At 37.9% G+C, this 24,873-nt stretch overlaps 1 protein-coding gene across 2 annotated transcripts in view; it reads right to left on the bottom strand.

Moving 5' to 3' along the window:
* ZNF385D (zinc finger protein 385D) overlaps positions 1-24,873 on the bottom strand; it is a 215,337-nt gene that overhangs the window by 90,556 nt on the left and 99,908 nt on the right. The window contains exon 3 of one of the 2 annotated variants that reach the window (XM_072153637.1): positions 15,611-15,721. The exons of the other annotated variant lie outside the window; for it this stretch is intronic. Within the exon in view, the coding sequence (XP_072009738.1) occupies positions 15,611-15,721 (111 nt within the window). The remainder of the gene's footprint in view (positions 1-15,610; positions 15,722-24,873) is intronic. 2 annotated transcript variants of the gene reach the window in all.

Raw genomic sequence — 24,873 nt, 5'->3', positions numbered from 1 at the left:
GATAGGTTGTTTAGGTTTGCTCTTAAGTTGAATTTGTGTGTAAGTCGAAACTGTATATTTTATAATTATAGTTCCAGACAAAAACAAATTTTGCTCCAGTAACAATTGGAGTTTCAAAACTTTTGTCTGTAATGGGACCAAGGATTATCAACAAAGCTTCATTACAGACACCTTACAGCTGATCATTGCAGCCTGGGACTAAAGTAAAGCATTCAGAGAGCTTCACTGGAAGTCACAGTGGGTAGAGAGGTCTTTAACTAGGGGTTACCTGTAAGTTGGGTGTTCTTAAGTAGGGGACCGCCTGTATAATGTATTTCATAATTTTACCACTGACTCCCTTCTCCATTGGAGTAAAAAACGGAAAAAAAGGAGAAGGAAGCTATCGATAGCTTCCTTCTCCTGTTTTTTCCGTTTTTTACTCCACTGTCTACCCCGGCCTCTATTCGAGGTCCGGGTATTTTGGAGCTGTGGGAGCTGCTTAGAACACTCCTGCTATTGGCTTCAATTAGCCATATGATCCGGAACCATTCCCCAGGGTGGGCTACAAACTGCACTGTAACAAGGTGCTTTCAGGTGAGCAGTGCTCTCTTCTCTCACCAACCATTGATGCCAACAGTATTACACGAGGCGCCGTCCTCTCTTGTTGTTTTTTTGTTCTGTTTACATCCCTTCTCCATTGACATTGCTTTGCTGGACTAGAAGGGATGAGGCTGCTGTGACAACTAAAGTCTATCACTGGACGTCGGGAGCACATATGCAAGAACACTGATTCAAGCAAAGGCCTCAAGGATGTAAAACAGTACAATAAACTTCACTTTTATCTCATTTCAAAGGCCTGTAAATAAGTTTTGCTTTCCATTCACTTGTTACAAAAAAAAATAAAAAATTCAGCTACTCTTGAAACGTCAGAAAAAGCCAAAAAGTAGATGCTGCCGCTGATAACAAAATGTGCCTTTTAAAAATGTAGTGTAGCTTTTTTATCTTTGTCACATAACAATATCCAATGAACCAAAAATGGAGTGTAAATAGTGTTTTTGATTTTGCCATTTACCAACCTCAACACAATGCAGTAAAAGGTGCTTGTTAATGTGAAGAACAAATTGTGAAGTAATAGCAGACGTTCAGACCTTGCAAAAAATAATGCATCCCATAACATGTAATGTTCTTCATGGAAGAAATTTTATCTACAAAATATAGAACAGCCCCTTACTTTCACCACTGGGACATTGTTTTGGCATTTGTTGTTTAGAAGGGATTTAATTAAAACCAGATTTTACAGTGTAATGTAAAAAGCAGAAACTTAATCTTTGCTAGTTCCAGTTTATTGACAACAGCTGGTCCACAATCCTTCAAGAACCTAAGATGTTTCAGAATATGGTCAGTGTAGAAACTGCATGGAAGGCTGAATATTATTCATGTGAACTCAGACACAGATGGAGCTGAAACTACTGCAGCTACCAGAAAGCAATGTTCTCTATATAATAAAAGTTTAGATTTATCTGCTCTCATAAAAGGTTATACAGTTCATTAAAGAAAATCTACCATCAAAATCAAGAATAATAAACCATGGACACTTACTCATAGATTTAAGCATTGTGACTGGGAAAATCCTGTTATATTTTTTATCAATGGAATCCTTCCTTCTAAAATCAAATACAATTATGCTAATGAGCAAAAAAGGCTTTAAGGGCATTACCAGAGCCCCTCAGTGCTTTGGCTTCATAGGCTGTTACACTGAGCGGGAGAACTTAACCCTCCCACTGTGTTAGATTACATCAGACAGAGGGAGCAGGTGGATGGGAGACAGTGTAACAGCATGGTGGGGCTCTGGCAACAACCCTAGTTGCCATTGTGGCTCATTAGCATCATTTTAAAAGTAGATTTTTTTAAGGAGGCCATTGATAACAAATATAACAAGATTACCACAGTCAATTTTTTCCCAGAAAGTTACATTTCTGATTTTAGGTCATCTTCATCTGTATCCAGTAGGTCATCCATTCTCATTGTTTTCTGACCAGACAGTCTGAGGGGCATTTATTATTTTTGGCGCAGAGTGGCGCTAGAACTGTTCTATATTTTTTGGTGAGATATAAGTTTGTGGCTCAAGGGATAAATGAATTAGGGAATTGACTAAAATGTTTAGATCAGCTTTAGGCTGGGCTATTTTTGTACTACAAAAAAGTCAACAGTGTCGGAAAACACCAATACTATGGCGCCGACACGGTGAAAGTGGCGCAGAGAGGGAAAAAAAAACACTGCCAGTTTTTCTGTTTGAAAGGCCATAATAAATGTCCCCCACTAAGTGGTTAAGCTTGAGACTCTGCACATTGCTCATTGAAGATTTTCACTGACATTTCTATCATGCAAAACAGTATTGCATGACATTATGACTGTTATATGCTGTGGATCTAGACTGAAGGATAAGTGGGATCCTTTATCCTTGATTTTGATACCAGTCTAATTACGATACAGATAACAGGTTCCCATTCAAAGCAAGCACTTACTTTTGTGAACAAAGTCTTAGGAGAGAAACCTTGATGAATCTAGGACATCTTTGTCTATTTAAAACATTTTGTAATGTAATTTCAAGTAGAACTAATCCCACAGGAAATTCTCGAAAACAAATGTAACCTTACAGAATACTCACTTCATATATAGTTTATTATTTTCAGAAATGTGTTTTTTCTGTAGACAGGATAAATGTTTTTAAGATTTTATTACATTGCTACAATTTGTCTCTAGCAAACATAAGACTCACTGCTATTCACCAATCACCACCAAACCTGAGGCTTTGTGGATTACCTATAAAATATCTCATCTTTATTACTCACTATTAGCAGCACACAATGTGTGTCATAGCAATATTCAAAACTGCACAAAACACAAAATAAATAGCTTTAAGAAACTCCCTTAAGACTTCCTTGACATAACGTTTAGGATTTTTAAAGATTGATTTAATAAAAACTCAATGGATTTCAAGGGTTTTATTTGGAATATTTTTTAAATAGTTTCAGCGCTGTTTTTTTTTGCAACATTTGGGGAAAAATGTATTTTAGGCCTATGGAAAAGCAAATAGATAGTGCTGTACAGGCAGTCCCCTAGGACAGGCAGTCCTTTACAGGACACCCGACTCACAGATGACTCCTAGTTACAGACAGACCTCACTGCCCACTGTGATCTATGGTGAAGCTCTCTGGATGCTTTACTTTAGTCTCAGGCTGCAATGATCACCTGTAAGGTGTCTGTAATGAAGCTAAATTGATAATCCTTTGCCCCATTACAGCAAAAGATGTTGAATCTAATTGTCACTGGGGCAAATAAAAATTTGTCTGGAGCTACAATTATAGAGTATACAGTTCCACTTACATACAAATTCAACTTAAGTACAAACCCAAGGAACGTATTTTGTACGGAACCCTACAGACACAATGGGGCACATTTACTTACCTGGTCCATTCACGTTCCAGCGGCGGCTTCTCCGACGAGCGTTCGGGTCTTCCAGCGATTCATGAAGGTCCTGCGCCCGATGTCCACCAGGTGTCGCTGCTGCGCCTAAGTCCGCCGAGCTGCCCCGGAGTTCATCGTCTTCATCGTGGTGCATGTGAGTATGGCCCATGCGACCAATTTTTTGAAAAAAATATGCGGTTTTTCCAAATCCGTCGGGTTTTCCTATGGCCACGCCCCCCGATTTCCGTCGTGTGCATGCCAGCGCCGATACGCCACAAACCGATCGCGTGCGACAAAATCCCGAGGCAATTCAGGGAAAATCGGCGCAAATCGGAAATATTCGGGTAACGCGTCGGGAAAACGTGAATGACCCCCATTGACCCTGTAGTATCTTAGAGCTGATTTATCATGCCTGCATGCTAGTTTTCTATTTTCCGTGGCATGATAAAATCTTAATATTTGGGTAAAACCATTGGAATTTTGAGACATAAATGATGCACTAGAACAATAAAAAAAAAATCAAAACTTCTAAATAAGTCTGGCTCTATCTTGCTGCATAAATTGGCCCATTGTGTATTGTATTCATATGTCATTATAGTGTTTGTAGACATTTTTGTAAATCTTACAAATTAGAAGTCCTTTATATGAGCATAAGGAGTTTCTGGTCATGACAAAACTTTCTTCAGCATCTCTCATCTCTACATTTGTAATTTTCAGTTGTGTCAGAGGTGCTGGGTAGAGACCCAACTACTTTGACTCACTGTTCCCCCTCCCCTCTGCAAAGAGCTTCATGCCATCAGAGAGCTTGGATCCATCTTACTAGAGACAGAGGCATTTTGCTCTGATAACTAAAAAATATTTTATTAAAGGGCTTTAATTACAAACCAACAAAGACATATAACCAGCTTGGGGGGGGGGGGGCTAAGAAACATAAAGCATGGCACCAATGGGAGATGGTGTAGGACAATTGTAGTGCTGGCAAAGGCACTTTTTTTGGTTTTCTTAGCTCCCACTGTTATAAGTTTTTGTTTAAACCCATACAATCCCTTTAACTTGTATTGTAGATGTATGCTAGATTAGGTAAACGTTATTAAGCTATTAATACACTCACCGGCCACTTTATTAGGTACACCATGCTAGTAACGGGTTGGACCCCCTTTTGCCTTCAGAACTGCCTCAATTCTTCGAGGCATAGATTCAACAAGGTGCTGGAAGCATTCCTCAGAGATTTTGGTCCATATTGACATGATGGCATCACACAGTTGCCGCAGATTTGTCGGCTGCACATCCATGATGCGAATCTCCCGTTCCACCACATCCCAAAGATGCTCTATTGGATTAAGATCTGGTGACTGTGGAGGCCATTTGAGTACAGTGAACTCATTGTCATGTTCAAGAAAGCAGTCTGAGATGATTCCAGCTTTATGACATGGCGCATTATCCTGCTGAAAGTAGCCATCAGATGTTGGGTACATTGTGGTCATAAAGGGATGGACATGGTCAGCAACAATACTAAGGTAGGCTGTGGCGTTGCAACAATGCTCAATTGGTACCAAGGGACCCAAAGACTGCCAAGAAAATATTCCCCACACCATGACACCACAACCACCAGCCTGAACCGTTGATACAAGGCAGGATGGATCCATGCTTTCATGTTGTTGACGCCAAATTCTGACCCTACCATCCAAATGTCGCAGCAGAAATCGAGACTCCTCAGACCAGGCAACATTTTTCCAATCTTCTACTGTCCAATTTTGATGAGCTTGTGCAAATTGTAGCCTCAGTTTCCTGTTCTTAGCTGAAAGGAGTGGCACCCGGTGTGGTCTTCTGCTGCTGTAGCCCATCTGCCTCAAAGTTCGACATACTGTGCGTTCAGAGATGCTCTTCTGCCTACCTTGGTTGTAACGGGTGGCGATTTGAGTCACTGTTGCCTTTCAATCAGCTCGAACCAGTCTGCCCATTCTCCTCTGACCTCTGGCATCAACAAGGCATTTCCGCCCACAGAACTGCCGCTCACTTTCTTTTTCGGACCATTCTCTGTAAGCCCTAGAGATGGTTGTGCATGAAAATCCCAGTAGATCAGCAGTTTCTGAAATACTCAGACCAGCCCTTCTGGCCCCAACAACCATGCCACGCTCAAAGGCAATCAAATCACCTTTCTTCTCCATACTGATACTCGGTTTGAACTGCAGGAGATTGTCTTGACCATGTCTACATGCCTAAATGCACTGAGTTGCCGCCATGTGATTGGCTGACTGGAAATTAAGTGTTAACGAGCAGTTGGACAGGTGTACCTAATAAAGTGGCCAATGAGTGTATAATGTTTATTTGTAGCATTTTGGCATTGAGAAAGGGTGTTTTTTAAGCAAAATTGGATGTGCCTAACAGCCTAAAAGTATCCAAAAAAGTTCACTGTCGAAAGGGATTTATAAACCTCAACTGAAAACAATACTGGATCATAGATTTTATACATTGCTTTTCAGTAGAATGAAGCAAAGTTTTTATAGATATGAAATTACATTTTTATTGGTTTTCCTGATGATACAGTTGTTCTATTCTTCCATTCTCCTCTACTATCTCTCCGCCTTTAACCTTTCCCTACCTTATTTTAAGAGATGTGTATACTTTTACACAACAATTCCAAATGTTGTAAAGCATCTGAAAGAAATATAAAGAAACTCTGCGATAGGTTTTAGCAGAAATATAAGCTCCAAGCTCAATTCAGATTTTGAAGACTTTATTTTATATCCTTCTTTGCAGTTTTATGCTTAATACAGTTATTTGATTTTGTAAAGTGGAAGGTATTTAAAGCTTCCAAACCATGTTAACTGTTCCATTGAAACCAGTAAAGCAAAAAGTACATTCTGTGTTTTCTCTCCTAAACTACATGCTGACAGAACTTTAACAGATCCAAAGAACAAACAGACAAGAATGAGCAAGGACTGACCTTGGAACTGTATACTTGTATCTCAAAGATTGCGGAAAACAAAAAAAACACATATTTTCTTAAATAAATTCAAGCTTTACCATTTATGGGAAGGAATAAGAAGCTATTAGAAGTCGCACAGTGCCTTAAGGCTATATTCACACAGATTGTTATTATATTCAAAAGATTTTTTTTGTCAAAAACACTGCTAGCAACTTTCTAATCTGAAGGAAATCAGCATTTTTTGGATATTTTGGTGATGTTTACCAGTTAATGGAAAACTTCAAAACGTGTTCAAACAAAAAGATGGTACAAAAAAATGTTTAAAATAAGGATTTGGATTTTTTTTTGTTGTTGTTTTTATAACTTATTTCATACATGTCATATATGAAAAGATTCTTACTGTGTATGGAGTCATTCGAGGAGATTTCTAAAGTTTATGTGCCAGCTTTGCAGCAAACAAGCCATGAAATAATCACAATTTGTTGTGCACGGCTAGGAATTGCAATTATTTTCCCTTTTGGCGTTGAAGGCCGTGAAGGAAGAGTACCACATGGCGGATTTAGCTTGTGAGGGGCATTCCTGCCTTATGCCTGTACACTAGTTATAGCCTGCTCCAGTTATAGCGCAGGTTCTATGCTAGGCAGGGCCTGCTGAAGAATTGTCTAACAGCACATTAATCCATCGGATACACTATCTGGCACATTGGGGGGGAAGCACTTTTAATAGAAGCCACAGCTACAGTAGTGGTGCCCACCTTCTAAAAGTATACAGTTCAACTGATTCTGGCTGTTCATCTGGCACTATATAGGTAATCAATGAGGGACACACACGGTTGACCATGCTTGACCACCCCGATCAACTTTTTATTACCTACTCTGCAGAGTGATCATTACTTCTATTATCTCTAATACCCCTATCATTTCCTTAAATGCTGTTGTTCGCATGGAGGTCCAAGTAATGTGGATAAAGCTAATAAATATTTATTGAAAGAATACCACTCTTGCATTTTTGGATCACTTTATGCACTTCTTGTATATGAGTAGACATATATTTTAAGCAGCTGTGGTAGGTAGAAACAGCTACAGCTCCACTTCAATAGTAATATGCACTAAGATGTGTAATTGAAACCTAAATCAAAAGTAATAGACTAAAACTGCAGTACAATGTGGACCCTGCAGCTACATCACATTGTGAAAATGACTGCATATAACTCTGATTATAGTAGCGGCTTCATTTCTTTACATCACTTCTAATTTCCACTAACAATGAGTGCATTTAATGTCTATTATATGTTCATTACAGAAAATGCCTCCTTAGACTGACATTGACAACCATTACAGTTTACGCCATCACTACACATGCTCATGTAAATACCGGAGTGCAAGAATTAAAACTATAATATGCATGCTCTTAGTATTCAGTTTATTGCATTGAAAACTAAAAAGCAAACCCAATACAACTATATTTAATCTGCCTAAATCTTTTACTAAAATGTACCGGTAGTTAAAGGAGAACTGTCACCTTAAATTTGTCCCCATTAAACAAGCACATGTTTACCGTTGCTAAGCCAACAAATATCCAAACATGTATTAGCCATAGGACAATGTCCTTACTTCAGTCTGTAACTGAAAATTTCCCATGTGGTATGTAAATGAGCTGGGATGGGTCTGATGTTTACTTATTAATGAATTAGCAGTCTGCTCCTCCTCTTCCTGTCCAAGGATTTTACTATTTTTAATCCTCATGAGATGTGCAAACCTCATTTAGCTCTTAGATTTATTCTCCCATGTGCATTCTCCGTCTGCCAGTTTCCAACACCTCTGTGTTGGGGACTGGAAACCTAGATACTATTACTCACATCTTACCCTACTCTCCATGGAGCTTCTATATCATCTGATATCCTGGTGAATTTATGTTTATCTTGATAGCCCCCATTAAAAACTGCTAATTGCTTAAAAAGCTAAAAACACAGTATACCTAAAAGTGATGTGAACAGTATTGCAATTAGTTTCCCCTATAAGTTTTTCTTCCTCACTTCCAAAGTAGAGTCTGCTAGTGAGAATTATCTGTCATTTATGTTCTCAGTCCACCTGATGTAGCTGCAGCAAGGTAACCATCTATATGAAATAACTGTGAATTTTGCCCCGCAACAATTAAAATCATTATTAAAGTATCATTTTGTAAATTAAATCTTTATTAAGTTTCACTTCATAATAACAATAATATAAAATGTATGTTAAAAAAGATCCAAATAAAACATAATTTTGCCAATATAATAGATACATAGAATACATCAGAACCCTCATTGTGCTGGTGATATGGGGAACTAGTGACACAAGTAAAAAAAATTACTCTTCCTTCCACTGTAACTTGTCAGGCATCACTGGTAGTGGACCCATTGGACCACCTCGGATGATGATGTAAGCCGACACCTGGAACCAGAATCTAGGTGGTACCCGTTTTTCACCAGAGCCCTCTACAAAGCAGGTTGGACTTGCTGTGGCAGGGTCGTAAGGTAAGCTCGTGGTTGGGGACAGGCAGGAGGTCAAGACAAGCAGCACAGGATCAGAGTCAGGGACATAACGGTAGGTCAGGACAGGCAGCACGGGATCAGAGTCAGGAACGGAATTGACGTCACAACATGAAATCAGGATAACAGCAAAGGGCATGTAAAAAAGCTTTCTCTCAGGCATAGAAGCACAAAGATCCGGCAGGGGACACATGAAGGGGCCGGAAATTTATCAGGGCAGGGGGCTAGCCAGCGCCAATTACCGGTGGGAGCCACAGAGACTGCTGCTGGAGCCAGGGATGTTAAGTTAACGTGCAGGCTGGCTCCGGGGGCAGAGGGAGGAACATGGATGCTCCTGTGACGAGGATATTGGTCACAGGAGCACCCGTGCCCATGACATAGCTCAGCTTAAATCTCTCACAATCATCTTATGTATCCTCATTTTGCCAACCTCAGTTAACCATTCCATTAACACTGGAGACTTAGGGGACTTCCAATAACTCACTAGAATTAGCCTGGCAATAAAGATTTTAAAATGTTAATTTTTTGGGACACTAGTAGGAAACTAAAATCCTAATAAACTCAAAGCTGTAGTACGAGAAAGTGTAACACCAACCTTAACCTCTATTAAATCAAAAACGTTGTGCCAATATTTATCTACCTTTGTGCAGGGCCATAAAACATGGAAAATATCTGCATTACAAGATTGACATTTATAGCAACATGAGTAATTTTTATATACTTTATTTATAGTATAAATTTGGTGATAGAAATAACATATATTAAACCCTTAAGGACGCAGCCACGTTATAGCTTAAGGCTTGGCCCCATTTTTTGTATTCTGACATGCGTCGCTTTATATGGTTATAACTTTTGAACACTGTTACTTATCAAAGTGATTCTGAGATAGTTTTCCCCCCACATGTTGTACTTCATTTTAGTGGTAAATTTTGGCTGATAAGTTTTGCATTTATTTACAAAAAAAAGAAAAAATTATGAATTTTTAGAAAAATTAGCTCTTTTCGAAATTCGAAATCATTGCATTTTCAGGCAAATAAATTTACCACCTAAATATGTTGCTGAATAACATTTTGAATTTTCCCGGGAACATTTTGATTTTCCATATTTTCAGAATTTACTATTTTGGGTATAAATACTGTTTTGAATGAAATTTTAATTATTTAGCATATATAATCAACCCATTTTCAAATCGGCAACCCTCAAACATTACAGAAACAGTTTTGTAGGAAGATTGTTAACCCCTTGAGATCTTCATTGTAATTAAATCATAATGTAGATGAAGTTTATAATGGTCAAATTTTGTTGATTATACGTTCATTTAGCGCTAAAATTTACATATTTCCAAAGGATAAAAAGAGAAAACCCATCTTAAAATTTTTTACACAATTTCTCCCAAGTACAGAAACCCCCCACATGTGGCCATTACTTGTTTTATGGGTGCACAGCGAGGTGCAGGAGGGAAGGGGGGACCGGCAGCTGCCAGGATTTTAGTTTTCTCATTGGCCCCTTTTCCAGGCTATAACATTTTTCGTTATCGGGGTCATGTGATTTTTTTGCAGGATGAGATGCTTTTTCCAGTGTTACAATTTTGGGGTTGGTATCTACTATTGTTGAAAACTTTTTTGAGGTCAGGAGTAGAAAAGAATCAATTCTGTACTGGATTTTTAACTTTTTTTTTTTTGGTGTTCACCGTATAGCCTAATAATCAAGTTATCTTTATTATATGGGTTGATACGATTACAGGGATACCATACATGAATATTTTTTCTTATGTTATACTAAATTTGCCAAATAAGATCCTAATGTGGGGAAAAATCTATCATTTTTGCGTCACCTTCTTCCAAGTGGCATAAAATGTTTACTTTTTTGGCTACTAAGCTGGCTGATGGCTTGTTTTTTGAGAGATATATTGCACTTTGCAACAGTATCATTCTGGAGTACATATGAATTTTTGATCACTTTTTATTGCATTTTTTGTGGGATTAAATAGGGTAAAAATCATAATTTTTGGTGTTTTTTTATGTTTCTTTTATATATGTGGGGTTTGTGTTATGATTTAGACTTTTTGTGCAATATATGTCTCTTTTAGAGATGAGCGAGCACTAAAATGCTCGGGTACTCGTTACTCGAGACGAACTTTTTCTGATGCTCGAGTGCTCGTCTCGAATAACGAACCCCATTGAAGTCAATGGGAGACCCGAGCATTTTTCAAAGGGACCATGGTTCGGGAATAAAATGGGTTATTTAATTGAAAAAGAATGTCTTCTGATAAGTTAGCAGATGTATGCAAACATCTGCAATCTATTCTTCACTGTTCCGCGCGTATATTATCTCCCGACAAGTTAACAGATGTGAAGAACAGTGAAGAATAGAATAAAAACAGTGAACACAGGATCATTTAAGTGAAAAACGCAGTGAAAAACACAGTGAAGAATAGATTACAGATGTTCGGCACATCTGCTTACTTGTCGGGGTGATACGCTGTCCCGGGATCCGCTCCTCTTCTTCCACTGAAGTCTCCCCGATCTCTCTGCCCTTCCCGATGTCTCTGTGCCCGCCGCTGCCCCGGTGTCTCCGTGCCTGCCGCTGCCCCGGTGTCTCCGTGCCTGCCGCTCCCCCGCTGTCACCGTGCCTGCCGTTGCCCCGGTGTCTCCGTGCCTGCCGCTGCCCCGCTGTCTCCGTGCCTGCCGCTGCCCCGCTGTCTCCGTGCCTGCCGCTGCCTGTGCTGCTCCCCGGTGTCTCTGTCCTGCTCCCTGGTGTCTCTGTCCTGCTCACCGTGTTCTTCACATACTATTTTGTTCGCACCGTTCCGCCGTATCTTCCGACAAGTAAGCAGATGTGCCGAACATCTGTAATCTATTCTTCACTATGTTTTTCACTGTGTTTTTCACTTAAATGATCCTGTGTTCACTGTTTTTATTCTATTCTTCATTGTTCTTCACTGTTTTTTTTTAATTAACTGCTTGATCTCGAGCAGGGGAAATACTCGTCCGAGCAACGAGCCGCTTCGAGTACCTTAATACTCGAACGAGCATCAAGCTCGAACAAGTATACTCGCTCATCTCTAGTCTCTTTATATGTTTTGGGGCTTATGGGCAGGTTTATTGATTTATTAGTGTAATTTTTATTGAATTACTTTTTAAAAAAAAAACTTTTTTAATGTTTCTACCATTGTACATGAACAATCAATCATCTGATTGCTTATTCATGATAATACTCTGCAATACTAATGTCGGACCCCAGGGCTGCCATAGCAACGATCGGTGCCCCCCGAAATGGCGCGAGCGTGGGGGGGTGTTTGATCGTGTGAGAAAGACCCCCAAAGATTATTTAAATGCCGCGGAACCCACTCCAACCGTGGGTATTACCCGGGGATATCAGTGGTATTCCATGACTCCAGATTCCTGTTCGGCTCTGCTGCACCGGAGCGCTACGGGGTTCAGTAAATAATAATGCAGGGAAGAAAAATAGCAATGGATGAGGAAAACAACTTCAGTTTGTTGTCCGTATCATAAGACAGCGTATAATTATAAAATATTGTATTCGTTAAAGAATTTCTATTTTTAAGATTAGCAATTCATTCAATCTTTTTATAAAACAATTTTTTATGTTAAACAAAAGGACGTAATTTTTTTTAAAAAGGTTACTTTCCATATATTAGACCCAACTGGGGAGCAACCTAGCACAGTGTAATTTACATTTGATTTCTACTCTTGTAAAATAATAGTCATGCTATCATTGGTTTCTATCGGTTATAAATACAGCTTTACATTTAGGCAGTTTGATAAATTTGCCAAAATATTTTTGAATGATATTTGAATAGAATATTTCAATTCACCAATAGGGCAAGAAAAACACGTTCATAAAAAATGTTATCTTATCTTCTAACAGGCTTCTATTAGGAAAATAACATGATGATATTTGTGTTCTCTGCTTCTTTATGGTTCTGATTAGAGATGAGCGAGTATACTCGTTCGAGCTTGATGCTCGTTCGAGTATTAAGGTACTCGAAGCGGCTCGTTGCTCGGACGAGTATTTCCCCTGCTCGAGATCAAGCAGTTAATTAAAAAAAAACAGTGAAGAACAATGAAGAATAGAATAAAAACAGTGAACACAGGATCATTTAAGTGAAAAACACAGTGAAAAACATAGTGAAGAATAGATTACAGATGTTCGGCACATCTGCTTACTTGTCGGAAGATACGGCGGAACGGTGCGAACAAAATAGTATGTGAAGAACACGGTGAGCAGGACAGAGACACCAGGGAGCAGGACAGAGACACCGGGGAGCAGCACAGGCAGCGGCAGGCACGGAGACAGCGGGGCAGCGGCAGGCACGGAGACAGCGGGGCAGCGGCAGGCACGGAGACACCGGGGCAACGGCAGGCACGGTGACAGCGGGGGAGCGGCAGGCACGGAGACACCGGGGCAGCGGCAGGCACGGAGACACCGGGGCAGCGGCGGGCCCAGAGACATCGGGAAGGGCAGAGAGATCGGGGAGACTTCAGTGGAAGAAGAGGAGCGGATCCCGGGACAGCGTATCACCCCGACAAGTAAGCAGATGTGCCGAACATCTGTAATCTATTCTTCACTGTGTTTTTCACTGCGTTTTTCACTTAAATGATCCTGTGTTCACTGTTTTTATTCTATTCTTCACTGTTCTTCACATCTGTTAACTTGTCAGGAGATAATATACGCGCGGAACAGTGAAGAATAGATTGCAGATGTTTGCATACATCTGCTAACTTATCAGAAGACACTCTTTTTCAATTAAATAACCCATTTTATTCCCGAACCATGGTCCCTTTGAAAAATGCTCGGGTCTCCCATTGACTTCAATGGGGTTCGTTATTCGAGACGAGCACTCGAGCATCAGAAAAAGTTCGTCTCGAGTAACGAGTACCCGAGCATTTTAGTGCTCGCTCATCTCTAGTTCTGATCCATCTCATAAGATGAATGTACTTAATCATATATCTCAATATTTCAATGTACTTGGTAATTTTTAAAGATCACATCAAACTCTCTAAATGAAATACTTGTTTGGAGACTTTATCGTGATTTTTACTTTTTATCTGCACGCTTCCACATGGAGACCTTCTAGTTGCAGATAAGTGTAGGAGAGTGAATTTTAGTCCAGCATAGGATCCTTTTTTTCTTGCATGTAGGATTTTCTTAACTATAGTCTTAATTATATTGAAATACAGTCCCCGGGTTACATACAAGATAGGGTCTGTAGGTTTGTTCTTCAGTTGAATTTGTATGTAAGTCGGAACTTTATCATTGTAACCCCAGCCAAATTTTTTTTGGCCTCTGTGACAATTGGATTTTAAAAATGTTAGATTGTCATAAGAACCAGGATTAACAATAAAGCTTCATTGCAGACACCTGTGATAACTGTTATAGATGTTTATTGTAGCCCAAGGCAAAAGTACAGTAAATTGCCAACATCCAGAGGTCCGTTTGTAATTAGGGGTCGTATGTAAGTCAGGTGTTCTTAAGTAGGGGATCGCCTGTATTGACACTAAATTATTCCCACTATAAGCCCTGTACTTTACTAGTGATGGAGAAGCACTTCATGGCTTTCACTCTCTACATAATATTTTAGGAATGCAGTGACCAGATAAGAGACAAGTGAAAAGTCAATGGGTGCGTGTCAGCACCAACATGCTTGCGGCACTGGGCACTGCCATTTAGTGGAGGATTGTCACTTCTGGATGACCACAGGTTAGTGTTGGCAGGTGCACACCTGCAGTAGTTTATATGCAGCTAGTGGCTTTGTCACAGGTATTTAAACAATTAACACCCAGAATCGGTGCAGTTTCTGATTGAGGCCCGGGTTCGGTGACTGAACCCAGACCCGAACAGGATTTTAAAATTTAATTTTAATGAGTACTCAAAAGTTTATTAAGTATGTACTAGAGAATGGATGAAATCAATTGTCTACCACAATCCTAATGACTAGTAAAGATACAATGGAAGCCTTTAAAGTTACTTGGAGTAGACTTTGAGTATGGTCAAGGTAACTAGCACTTTTTTTTTGTTTCACGAAACACAAATTTATTTAAAAAGATGTATTTGATAGAGGTACTTGTGTTTTCTGCCTTAAAAAATAAACCATCGAAGCACTTCTGAAATACATTATGAAGCACTCGGAAATCACAGCAATGTTTTTCTTAATGCATTCAAAACTATTGTCCCAAAATTGAAATTTTACTTCCCAAAAAGCTTTTTTTATTTGCGGGAGGGGAGGGGGCGGCAGGCAAAAATGAAAGGCTTTGAATCCACAATCCTAGAGACAGGAGGTTTACCACAATAGAATGGTCTCACCCCTGGCAATTGCAGATGTTACAATAACTTCTGCCAGCTCCAGTTTATTTTGTTAAATATTTAAGAATCAGTCAAGGATTTTTTGGATTTTCCTTTTTATTATATATTTAAATTCCATCCCTGCAATTATTTCTATTTTTTTCTTTAAAGTGATTTTTTTATATCATTATCTAAAAAATGTTTGTAGTTTGTTTTTCATATCTGGTAAAATATATACTCTGATCAACAACAATTACAGCACACTTCAATAAAATGGCATTATATAGGTCCCAAAAAAATAACCCAACAAAAAAACTGACTTCCTGCCCTAAATGCTAATTTTTTTTTTTTAAATTGTCAAAAGATTGTTTATCAAGACTAGAAAATGATAAACTTACTTCAGAATTAAATTTCAGTTGACATATATTGCAGGGGGAGATTTGCTTCCTTCTCTGTGGTAAGGGAGCCCCAAATGTGTGATTTATGACTGCTTTTTGAACTGGGTCCATCTGCAATAAAAAGACAGAAACAAGTCTTGTTTAACCCAGATTTATCTTCATATGATGAAGATGATAGCAGTGGTGAGCCAGATGACTGAGCGCATATCTATAAGGACATATAGTAATATGCCTCCGTAGACAATATGTTTATCTGTTTTTTAAAGTACATTTTTTTCCTGTTTTAAATTATTTTTTTTAATTTAGCATTTTTATTAGATAAATGCACAGGAGTAACTTCAAGCCCCTAGGCATCCAGTGTAAGGCCTTGTGCCTTTTGCACAAACGTAAGGGGGACCAAGATCCGGTTGCACAATTTGAGGCCGGATCTCAGTCCCCATAGACCGAGCACAGAAAACTATAGAACATGTCCTATATTTTCATGTATTACGGCACCTGTCACTAGTGTCTCAATGGAGAGGGCCGTAGCCCAGGGCGAGCATATGCTCCTTTGCAAGGAGCCTAACTCTGTAACTTTGGTTTTTATTTATGGTCTGCATCTTGTGGGTCAATGAAGGTTAATTGGCCATCTCATCCATTAGAGTTTTTCCCTTTGCTGATTGTTTAGGACATTGTAACTCGGAAAGAAACATTAGACAAGTGGCATAAAATCTAAATATGTTGCAGACTTTTTTCTTCCATCTCTTTGGAATAACTTGTAAAATACATGAAACAAAGCAAAGTGTAGTCTGTACTGAAGTATGGCAATGTGACAGTTCCGTCTGTCTATAGAAAAGAGTGTTACTAAACAATGACTTGGTACACATGCTATGCTTTATGGCAAGAAGTACATAGACTATGCTTTTCATACAGTTCATGAAACATGAAACGTCTCTAATAACAAAAAAATCATAGATTTATTTTGTTGAGGACAAAATAGACATTTGTCTTAATATTTGAGCTGAGCCCCACGTATTTCTAGAGTTTTGGTAACAGGAAGTATTGACATATCGCCCTGTAGTACATTGCTCCTCACTGACATTATCACTGAACTGTGTTTCCTTGCAATTACTGATATGGGACAGTGGGATATAAAATGACCTATACATAGAGTGGAAAAGTAAGACAGCTTGGGGAATATGCGGATGAAATAACTCAAAGTAGTAATCTGAGATAGAGAATGAACTGTTGACTTTAGTTCACTGTAATGCCTATACATAGACTCCGGATTCTGCAACAAAGTAAAAGTAACGTTTTTGGCTAGAGCCTCAATTTTAGAATTCTATACACATAACATAAAAATGTGATGGATTTTATACAAATGTGACCAACCTTATCTTAGTTGGAATTTAGTTAAGAGCTCCTATTATTTATAAACAAACCACAATGGGGGAGATTTACCATTTCTCTTTCTAGTTTTCCTGTCTAGTTATTTTTATGTCTTGTTTCTTAGTATAATTTTTTTTTAGAATAGTAGTCCTTGTATAAAATTGCACCTGTGCTTTTTAGTCTAACATTGCTGCCTGGTGTGGAGGATGAAACTTTACAAAAAAGAAATGAAAAATTTTTGCCCCAAAAAGTTACAAAGTTGGTGTTTCTGCTTCTTCCTGCCAAGTTCACCACCTGAGACAAGGTGAGATTTTTTGCAACTTAAATTAATTGAATTAAAAAATATTGGCGTGTGGCGTGTAGTCTAATCAGCTGGATTTGTAACAGATATAGCAAATCCTTTAAAAAATTGTGCACCATGAGTAGTGATGCAAATATATTTTTGCAATATGCTAAAAAAAAATATTTTGCCGGGCTGCTGTTTATGAAATAATGTTTCGTGTTACCCTGCCCTTGCCTCAATATGTGACATATACTCTACCTGTTTTGAGATGTTCAGAGTTATTCTATACAGAGAAGATCACTAGATCAGTCACTCAGAACAGAGTCAAATCAACAAACCAAATCAATCTAGCACATTGTGCTTATTTCGTAATCATGCTGCTACTTAAAGGAAATCAACCATCCAAAAAATATTTTAAAAATATATAATTCCCCCCCCCCCCTAGCTCCCTGTCATCTTGAGCCTGGCACTGTCCATTGCTAGTCTTGACACGCTGGGCTCACCTGGAAAAGAAAGTTATAACTAGCAGCACGGAGCATGGGAACAAGGTGTCCGGCGCTCCGGGCTGCTAATTATGAATGCCCTCACCACCTCCCTCTCCCATGCTGGGACAGGGAGGCAACGTCATGCGAAGGGTGGTGAGGTTATGCATAATTAGCCGCCTGGAGTGCCGGACATCTTGTTCCCATCCTCCAGGTTGTTAAGTATAAGTTCGTTTTCTAGGTGTTCTGGCATGTCAAAACTAGCGACGGACAGTAATTTACAGCATATTTATAGGTTTTTGTAATGATTTTTGGGTGCTTGATTTATTTTAAAACTCAAAAAGTAGAAATATACCACACTACATAACTGTTAACTACCACTATCTGTAGATTTCTTTACAATGTAAAAAAAAAGTGTAAAGTATAAAGGTATAACAACAAAATCAATTAAATATAAAATGCACAATTTTAAAATGGTAACATTCTAGTCCTTCATAAAAATTTTCTTAAAAATCTGAATGTGGGAGTGACCGTTGCATGAAATAACACTTTACAAAAATCTGGAAATGATTGAATTTGAACAAAATATGTTATTTTCAAGTGTCCAATTTACATAACTACCACCTGACTACCTTAAGATTGAATAAAAGTGTATTATTTACATCTATAGAGCTTCTAACAGAGAACAAACAGTATTGTAGAATCTAGTTGTGTACCTAAGAATTATAATCCACTGGGCTGCTGCATGAAAAATAATGGAAAGCTTTTTTTCGGAGGGACAAAAGATATTTGGAACTGAGCATGAAAGATGTACTGTACTTGATCAAGAAAAAAAACTGTGCTATTTTTAATATTGAGGTTAATTACTTCATTAGAATATCACCCATGAGAGGCTGACAACAGAGAATAAAGAAAACGCTGTAGAGCTCATTAAAATCTTCACTCAGTCAAAATATTAATAAAATGCAAAGTATAATACATCTCAGACAATGATCTTTAAACATTGTTTCTATGTGAAAACAACATTCACATCTGTAGTAGCTTCAGAATTTGAATAAAGCCCCCAAACCCTTGTAAATCATGTGCGAGGCTCCCAAGGTCTACAGAGGTGTATCCGCTCTCCTGCTTGTTCGCTAATTATTAATCACGGTAATGTGCTTTTAATTACTGACACAGTTTAAAACAAAAGCAAATAAAAGTCATACAAACTTCTAAGATGATAATGAATGTTTCTGTTAATAGATGTGACATTAGCGATCTTTAATAAAGAGACAACTATATTGAGAATACCTAATAGTAAATAGTACATGTATAGTAGTAATGTAAAAATGGATCTGACATTGATATTTTGTCATCATGAAAATATACCGGGTTGTATACTCTCTCACAGGGTAAATCCACAAAGACCAGATTAGGTAGAGATTAGATAGAGCATAGTATAGTGCCAGAGAATGCAAGAAGATTCCAAAAATCTCTTGTACATTATGCAGATTTGTTCTTTTTAGAAATCCTCAGTATTTCAATATTTATAAAATTCATAAAATCCAATGCACACAAATCTGCATGTAACACATGTGGAAGAAGTTGTGGATTCAAATGTAGACATTCCTGATTGTGGGCATCTGTACTATCTAGTGGACCCAATCGGTTTGGGTTCCGCGAACCTTGAAAAAAGGTTTGATTAACTGCCACCAACACTAAAATGCCACCGGCGCTTGTGCACAACCAATCAAAATGCCAGCACTGATCGCGAGTGTTACCGGTGGGGTAGAGCCCGAACAACGGCCCTCAAATCTGGGTTCAGAAAGCTGAACCAGCAATGTTCAGCATGGGCCCAGAAATTGCAGTTTGGGTCAGCTCATCCCTTATCATATACAGTAAAAGCAATAATATCCACTAGCATATAAAAGAGAGAATTGGGTATACAGCGTTTACCATTGCACCTATCATGCAGTTAGATCCGCTATGCATGTCTTTTGTTGATTTTTTAAAAAACATTTTTATAGAATTTTCCACATTATAACAATAAAAATGACATACATTGAGGACCCATTGGGCCATAGTACAATTATTGTGGTGTTATGTATTAACTCCACCTTTCCTAAACATACAACTTTTCTTCTGTTGTTTTGTAGAACATTCTGTATAACATCTTGTGTTAAAACTCTGGTAGGTGTAATTTGCAGGTGTCTTAATAATTTTGTCCGTATATAGTACAAATGTAAATAATGTTTATATAAAATAAAAATAATGGGGTGTAACAAAAAAATTTATGTAGTGCGGTGTAATGCAAATCACACACATTGGGGCAGATTTATCAAGTTGTCTAAAAGTCAGAATATTTCTAGTTGCCCATGGCAACCAATCACAGCTCGACTTTAAAATATTAATGAGCACTGGTATAATGAAAGCTGAGCTGTAATTGGTTGCCATGGGCAACTAGAAATATTCTGACTTTCAGGCAGCTTGATAAATCTGCCCCATTGTATCAGATTAATCGTTACTAAAGATAAGAAATGAAGCTTTATGTAATGCAAAACTATATCTGCTCATAACATACATACAGTAGATTTTATCTTACTTCTTTAGGCCATTAACATTAAAGGGGTGGGCCACTTTAGCTCATGTTTTTGTAATGTGTGCGTAAGTGTGGGGGGCAGGGTATTAGGTAATTTACCAATATACATCTATTAATAGTTCTCTGCTTTCTTGATATGTAAAGTGAAGCCTTTGGTCTTTTACCTCATCTACCAGACATTCCTGTATGAATATTATCTTAAGGTCCTGGCAGGGCAAATAGAGATCACATGACCCTCCATCTGCGGCCGTTTTATGGACAGGAATCTCTGGCTGATGAGGTAAAAGACAGGAGGCTTCACTATACATATCAATAAAGCAGTGCAGAACTATTAATAGATGTGTATTGAAAAAATACCTAATATCCCGCCCCCATACTTACACACATATTACAAAAAATGAGTGGCCAATACCTTTAAGACCCACAAGTCACAGATTATAAGAGTCCTCATAAAGTAAATCTACCCCCACCCCCATATGATTCATTGCTTTTTCTCCATCATGCTATACAATTCAACAACCGGATATGGGTAGACTTTTCCTCGATAAACTTTTATTAATGTGTAAATAACTGCTACATACATGAACTGTATACATGTCACACACTTCTACAATAAGGGAATTGCAGATAATGTGTGCTATATCCTTTATTTTCTGAAACCATGTCTAAACATGAGTTTTTATTCTGTATAAGAATGGGGTTTAGATGGACCTGATTCATTTGCATTACACTGTACTGATTCACTTCACATGTTTCATTTTACCATAACCCAGATTACAAATCTAATTCAATTGAAGCTTTTATTTTGCTCATATAACAGAACGGCTTCTTCTTTACTAGAATTGTTTTAACTTTCATAAATGAAGAGTTAAGATTTTATTTGACTCTGCTTTAGACTTCTGTTTCATTTTACACAGCAAAAATTCACATCACATATGACACGTTGGGTTATGAGAAAGTCTAATTATTTTCTGTCAAGAGCTAGAGATCAGAATGAGTCAGTCTGTGATTAAATTCCTCTAACCTTTGGTCAATAAGGATCCCATGATTTCCAAAGCATCATTCCACAAAGTTTACTTACAAGATGAGAAGTGCACCTGCACAAATGTATCTATCTATCATGTATCTATCTATCTATCTATCTATCCATCTATCCATCTATCCATATATCTATCTATCTATCTATATCCTATCTATCTATCTATCTGTCTGTCTGTCTGTCTGTCTGTCTGTCCGTCCGTCCGTCCGTCCGTCCGTCTGTCTATCTATCTATCTATCTATCTATCTATCTATCTATCTATCTATCTATCTATCTATCTATCTATCTCTCTATATATCTATCTATCTATCTATCTATCTATCTATCTATCTGTCTATCTATTATCTATCATCTATTATCTATCATCTATGTATCTATCTCTAGAATTTTATCTTAAAAAGTACAATACAGGAAGTCCCTGGGTTACATACATGATAGGTTCTGTAGGTTTGTAAGTAAGTAAGAACCATATTTTTGTTTACTTTGTAATTGTATCTCCCACCAATTTTTTATTTCATCCCTGTGACCACTGGATTTTGAAAATTTTGGATTTTCAAGGGGACAAGTATTAACATAAAATCTTTATTGCTGCCATTTCGACTCCATCAGTTTATTATTGCAGCGTGGAACTAAAGTAAAACATCTATACAGCTTCACTAGAAGGTACAGTGGTCAAAGAAGACCATCTGTAACTGGGGTCATCTGTAAGTCGGGTGTTCGAAACTCAAGGACAGACTGTATGGAGTAATTTAACTAGATGTAGATGATGAAGAGTTGTTGGATGTAAACAATCTACATGAAGTGTAGGGTGTTCAAAAGAAAGCACCTCTGCCTCTGAAGTTATTTTGCTTTCTTTATTTACATTTATAAAGCCCATAACCATGAGATGATCTATGAACATAAAGGACAGACCACTTAAAAGGAATCTGTCACAGCAATTTACCTACCCAAACTAACTGCTATGTTAAATAGGTATATCCCCACATATGCCACTCATACCTATTTATTGTACCATTGTATTGTCCAGCGGCTGCTTCTGTGCCATAACTTCACTTTTGAAATATGCAAAAGAGGCTGAAGTGATTTGAAGTGCATTAGGAGAATGGCTTAGGGTGGCAGCTACACATCTCGATGGAGTGACAAGTGGGTGTCATGTGGTATAGGGAGGGCCAAGTGGGCATGACAGGGCATAGGGCAGGATTTCCCATGATTGCACATGTAGCATAAAAGGACAATAAGGACATTTCCATATACTCTACATTAGATTGTGGGCCAGTCCCTTCAGAATAAATATGATTCATCAAAGTAAAGCTACATGCACACTGCCATTGCCCGCCGTACCGTAGCACGGCGAGCTCACAGCAGCATGTGGGGAGAGGAGGAGGAGGTGAGCGCTGCTAACCCCCGCCCCTCTCCATGGGATATATGGCACTTGGCGCCGTAATACGGGAAAAGATAGGACAACTCCTATCTTTTCCCAGGGGTATGGAGCGGTACGGTGCCGCATGTGTGCTGCACCATACCGCTACCGTAGGGCGCCGTGCACCCATTGCCGTCTGTGGGGGATGTATATCGGCCGTATATACGTCCCCCATGCGGCAGTGTGAATGTAGCTTTAGTGTGATTAAGTCAATATATGAAACCTAACGTAGGCATTTTAGTAACTATTGTTTGAAAAAGTCACACAATTATTTATCTTTACATTAAATGTATCAATGCAACTTTGAAGATGGGTTTTGATGTACTAAATTAATGTCATGCACCATTTGATAGATTTAGAGCAATTTATGGCAATGCAGGCTAAAGTAAAACTAACAATTCCCCTAATGAGTATATCCTTGCTAAAACTCCAAGTTTTACCACACATTCATGGGTAGCTACACACTGCTTATACAAACATTAGACATAACATAAATGACTTTATAAGAATGAACATATGGAGAAAAACCTGTAAGGCAAATGCTATTGGGCAAGATTAATATTTAGTATATGACTAATGATGCACAATTTAATATGAGGGCAAAAAGTACATTTAAATAATTGCATATAATTTTAAATATAAATGAAGAGCAACTAAGTAAACTGTAGATAAAATTGTCACAAATTATTGTTGGTATAATTGAAAAAAAATTTACTAAATAGACTAATAGGCTTATATGGTTTTCACACTGTAAATAGAACAGTAAGCCAGGAAACACTATACCAAGTAATCCTTCTACGCTGATTAATGCTATCTGAATTTTTGCCAAATATACTCTAAGTAGATAATCATATCAGAAACACAATCTTCATTGCTCTACTGCACAAAAGATAAAAAGGAGATTAGTGAATAAAAACATAACTGTGCGGTTCGCCTAGGTATATTGCTGGATAAAATAGAGATAAATTGTTTATTAGTAAGCAGTTTATCCACAATTACTGATGATAATGCTTTATATTTTCCTGCTGACCATCTGGTACTAACATTAGTGTATAGATATTAATGTGGAAAAAAAAATAGACATTTAAGCACTTATTGAAATAGCAGAAATTCATGATAAGTCTTTATGTCTGCAAAATTTGCTAAAAAGAATAAACATGCCTAATACATTGTATTTTAACCTTACAAGTATATTGTGCTATCGAAAAAAAATGTAAATTCTAGTGTATAAAATAAGGAAATTGTAAGCAATAAGGGTCATTGCCAAATTTCACTCACTGGATATCACATGAAGCTTTGGCAGGTGAGTCCTGCCTGGCATAGTATTACATTAAAACCTTCACCAGGATTACTGTACAGGTAGGAGGCAGGAACGCTCTGCGCTAGCCCACTCTGCCACTAGACATGACCCCCTTTCACACCCCACCAACCCCATCTGTTGTGGAGTTTGCGTAAGGGGAGAAATAGTCGCAAATCTTGTCCATGTGCCAGGAATTACAACTATTTCAAGGCGAATATGACAGAAAATTGGAGAAGGCGGTACCACCAGACTATAAAATTTATATTTTGTTTTATGCAATTTTGGTCTTTTGATGTAATTTTGCCAATATTGGGAAAACCATTTATGTCCTCTGTCATAAGTTGCAAATATATAAAACACTTGGCCTTCTGAAAAATATTCCAAAATCAAACTTGTGGAAAGTAGCATGAACACATTTTAATAAAAAATATGCATTATAATAAATGATAATTGAAACATATTCAAAATACCTGAAGAACAAGATGATAAAACAAGAAAGAGTCAACCATCTGAAAAACTATGGACAATAAAGCCTAACGTGAACATATTCTATATACAACTACAATATATAGTTGTAATTACATGTTATATTGGTTTCTCTTCTGCTCTGGCTGTGTAGATGAAAACATAAATTCTTGAATTTTCTTTTTTTTTGAATGTCAACTAATGGGTTTATAATTTCACATCAGACAGTTTTATTTTACAACAAAGTAAGAAGCAGGTACAGCTTTTGAGATTATGCAGCTGAAAGAACAGACACTAAAGTTAGTCATCTCAAGTAACAAATCAATCT

This window comes from Engystomops pustulosus, chromosome 5, assembly GCF_040894005.1.
Source record: "Engystomops pustulosus chromosome 5, aEngPut4.maternal, whole genome shotgun sequence".
NCBI lineage: Eukaryota > Metazoa > Chordata > Amphibia > Anura > Leptodactylidae > Engystomops > Engystomops pustulosus.
The sequence above is the reverse complement of the archived record's forward strand: the minus strand, read 5'-3'. Positions and strand labels throughout refer to the sequence as shown.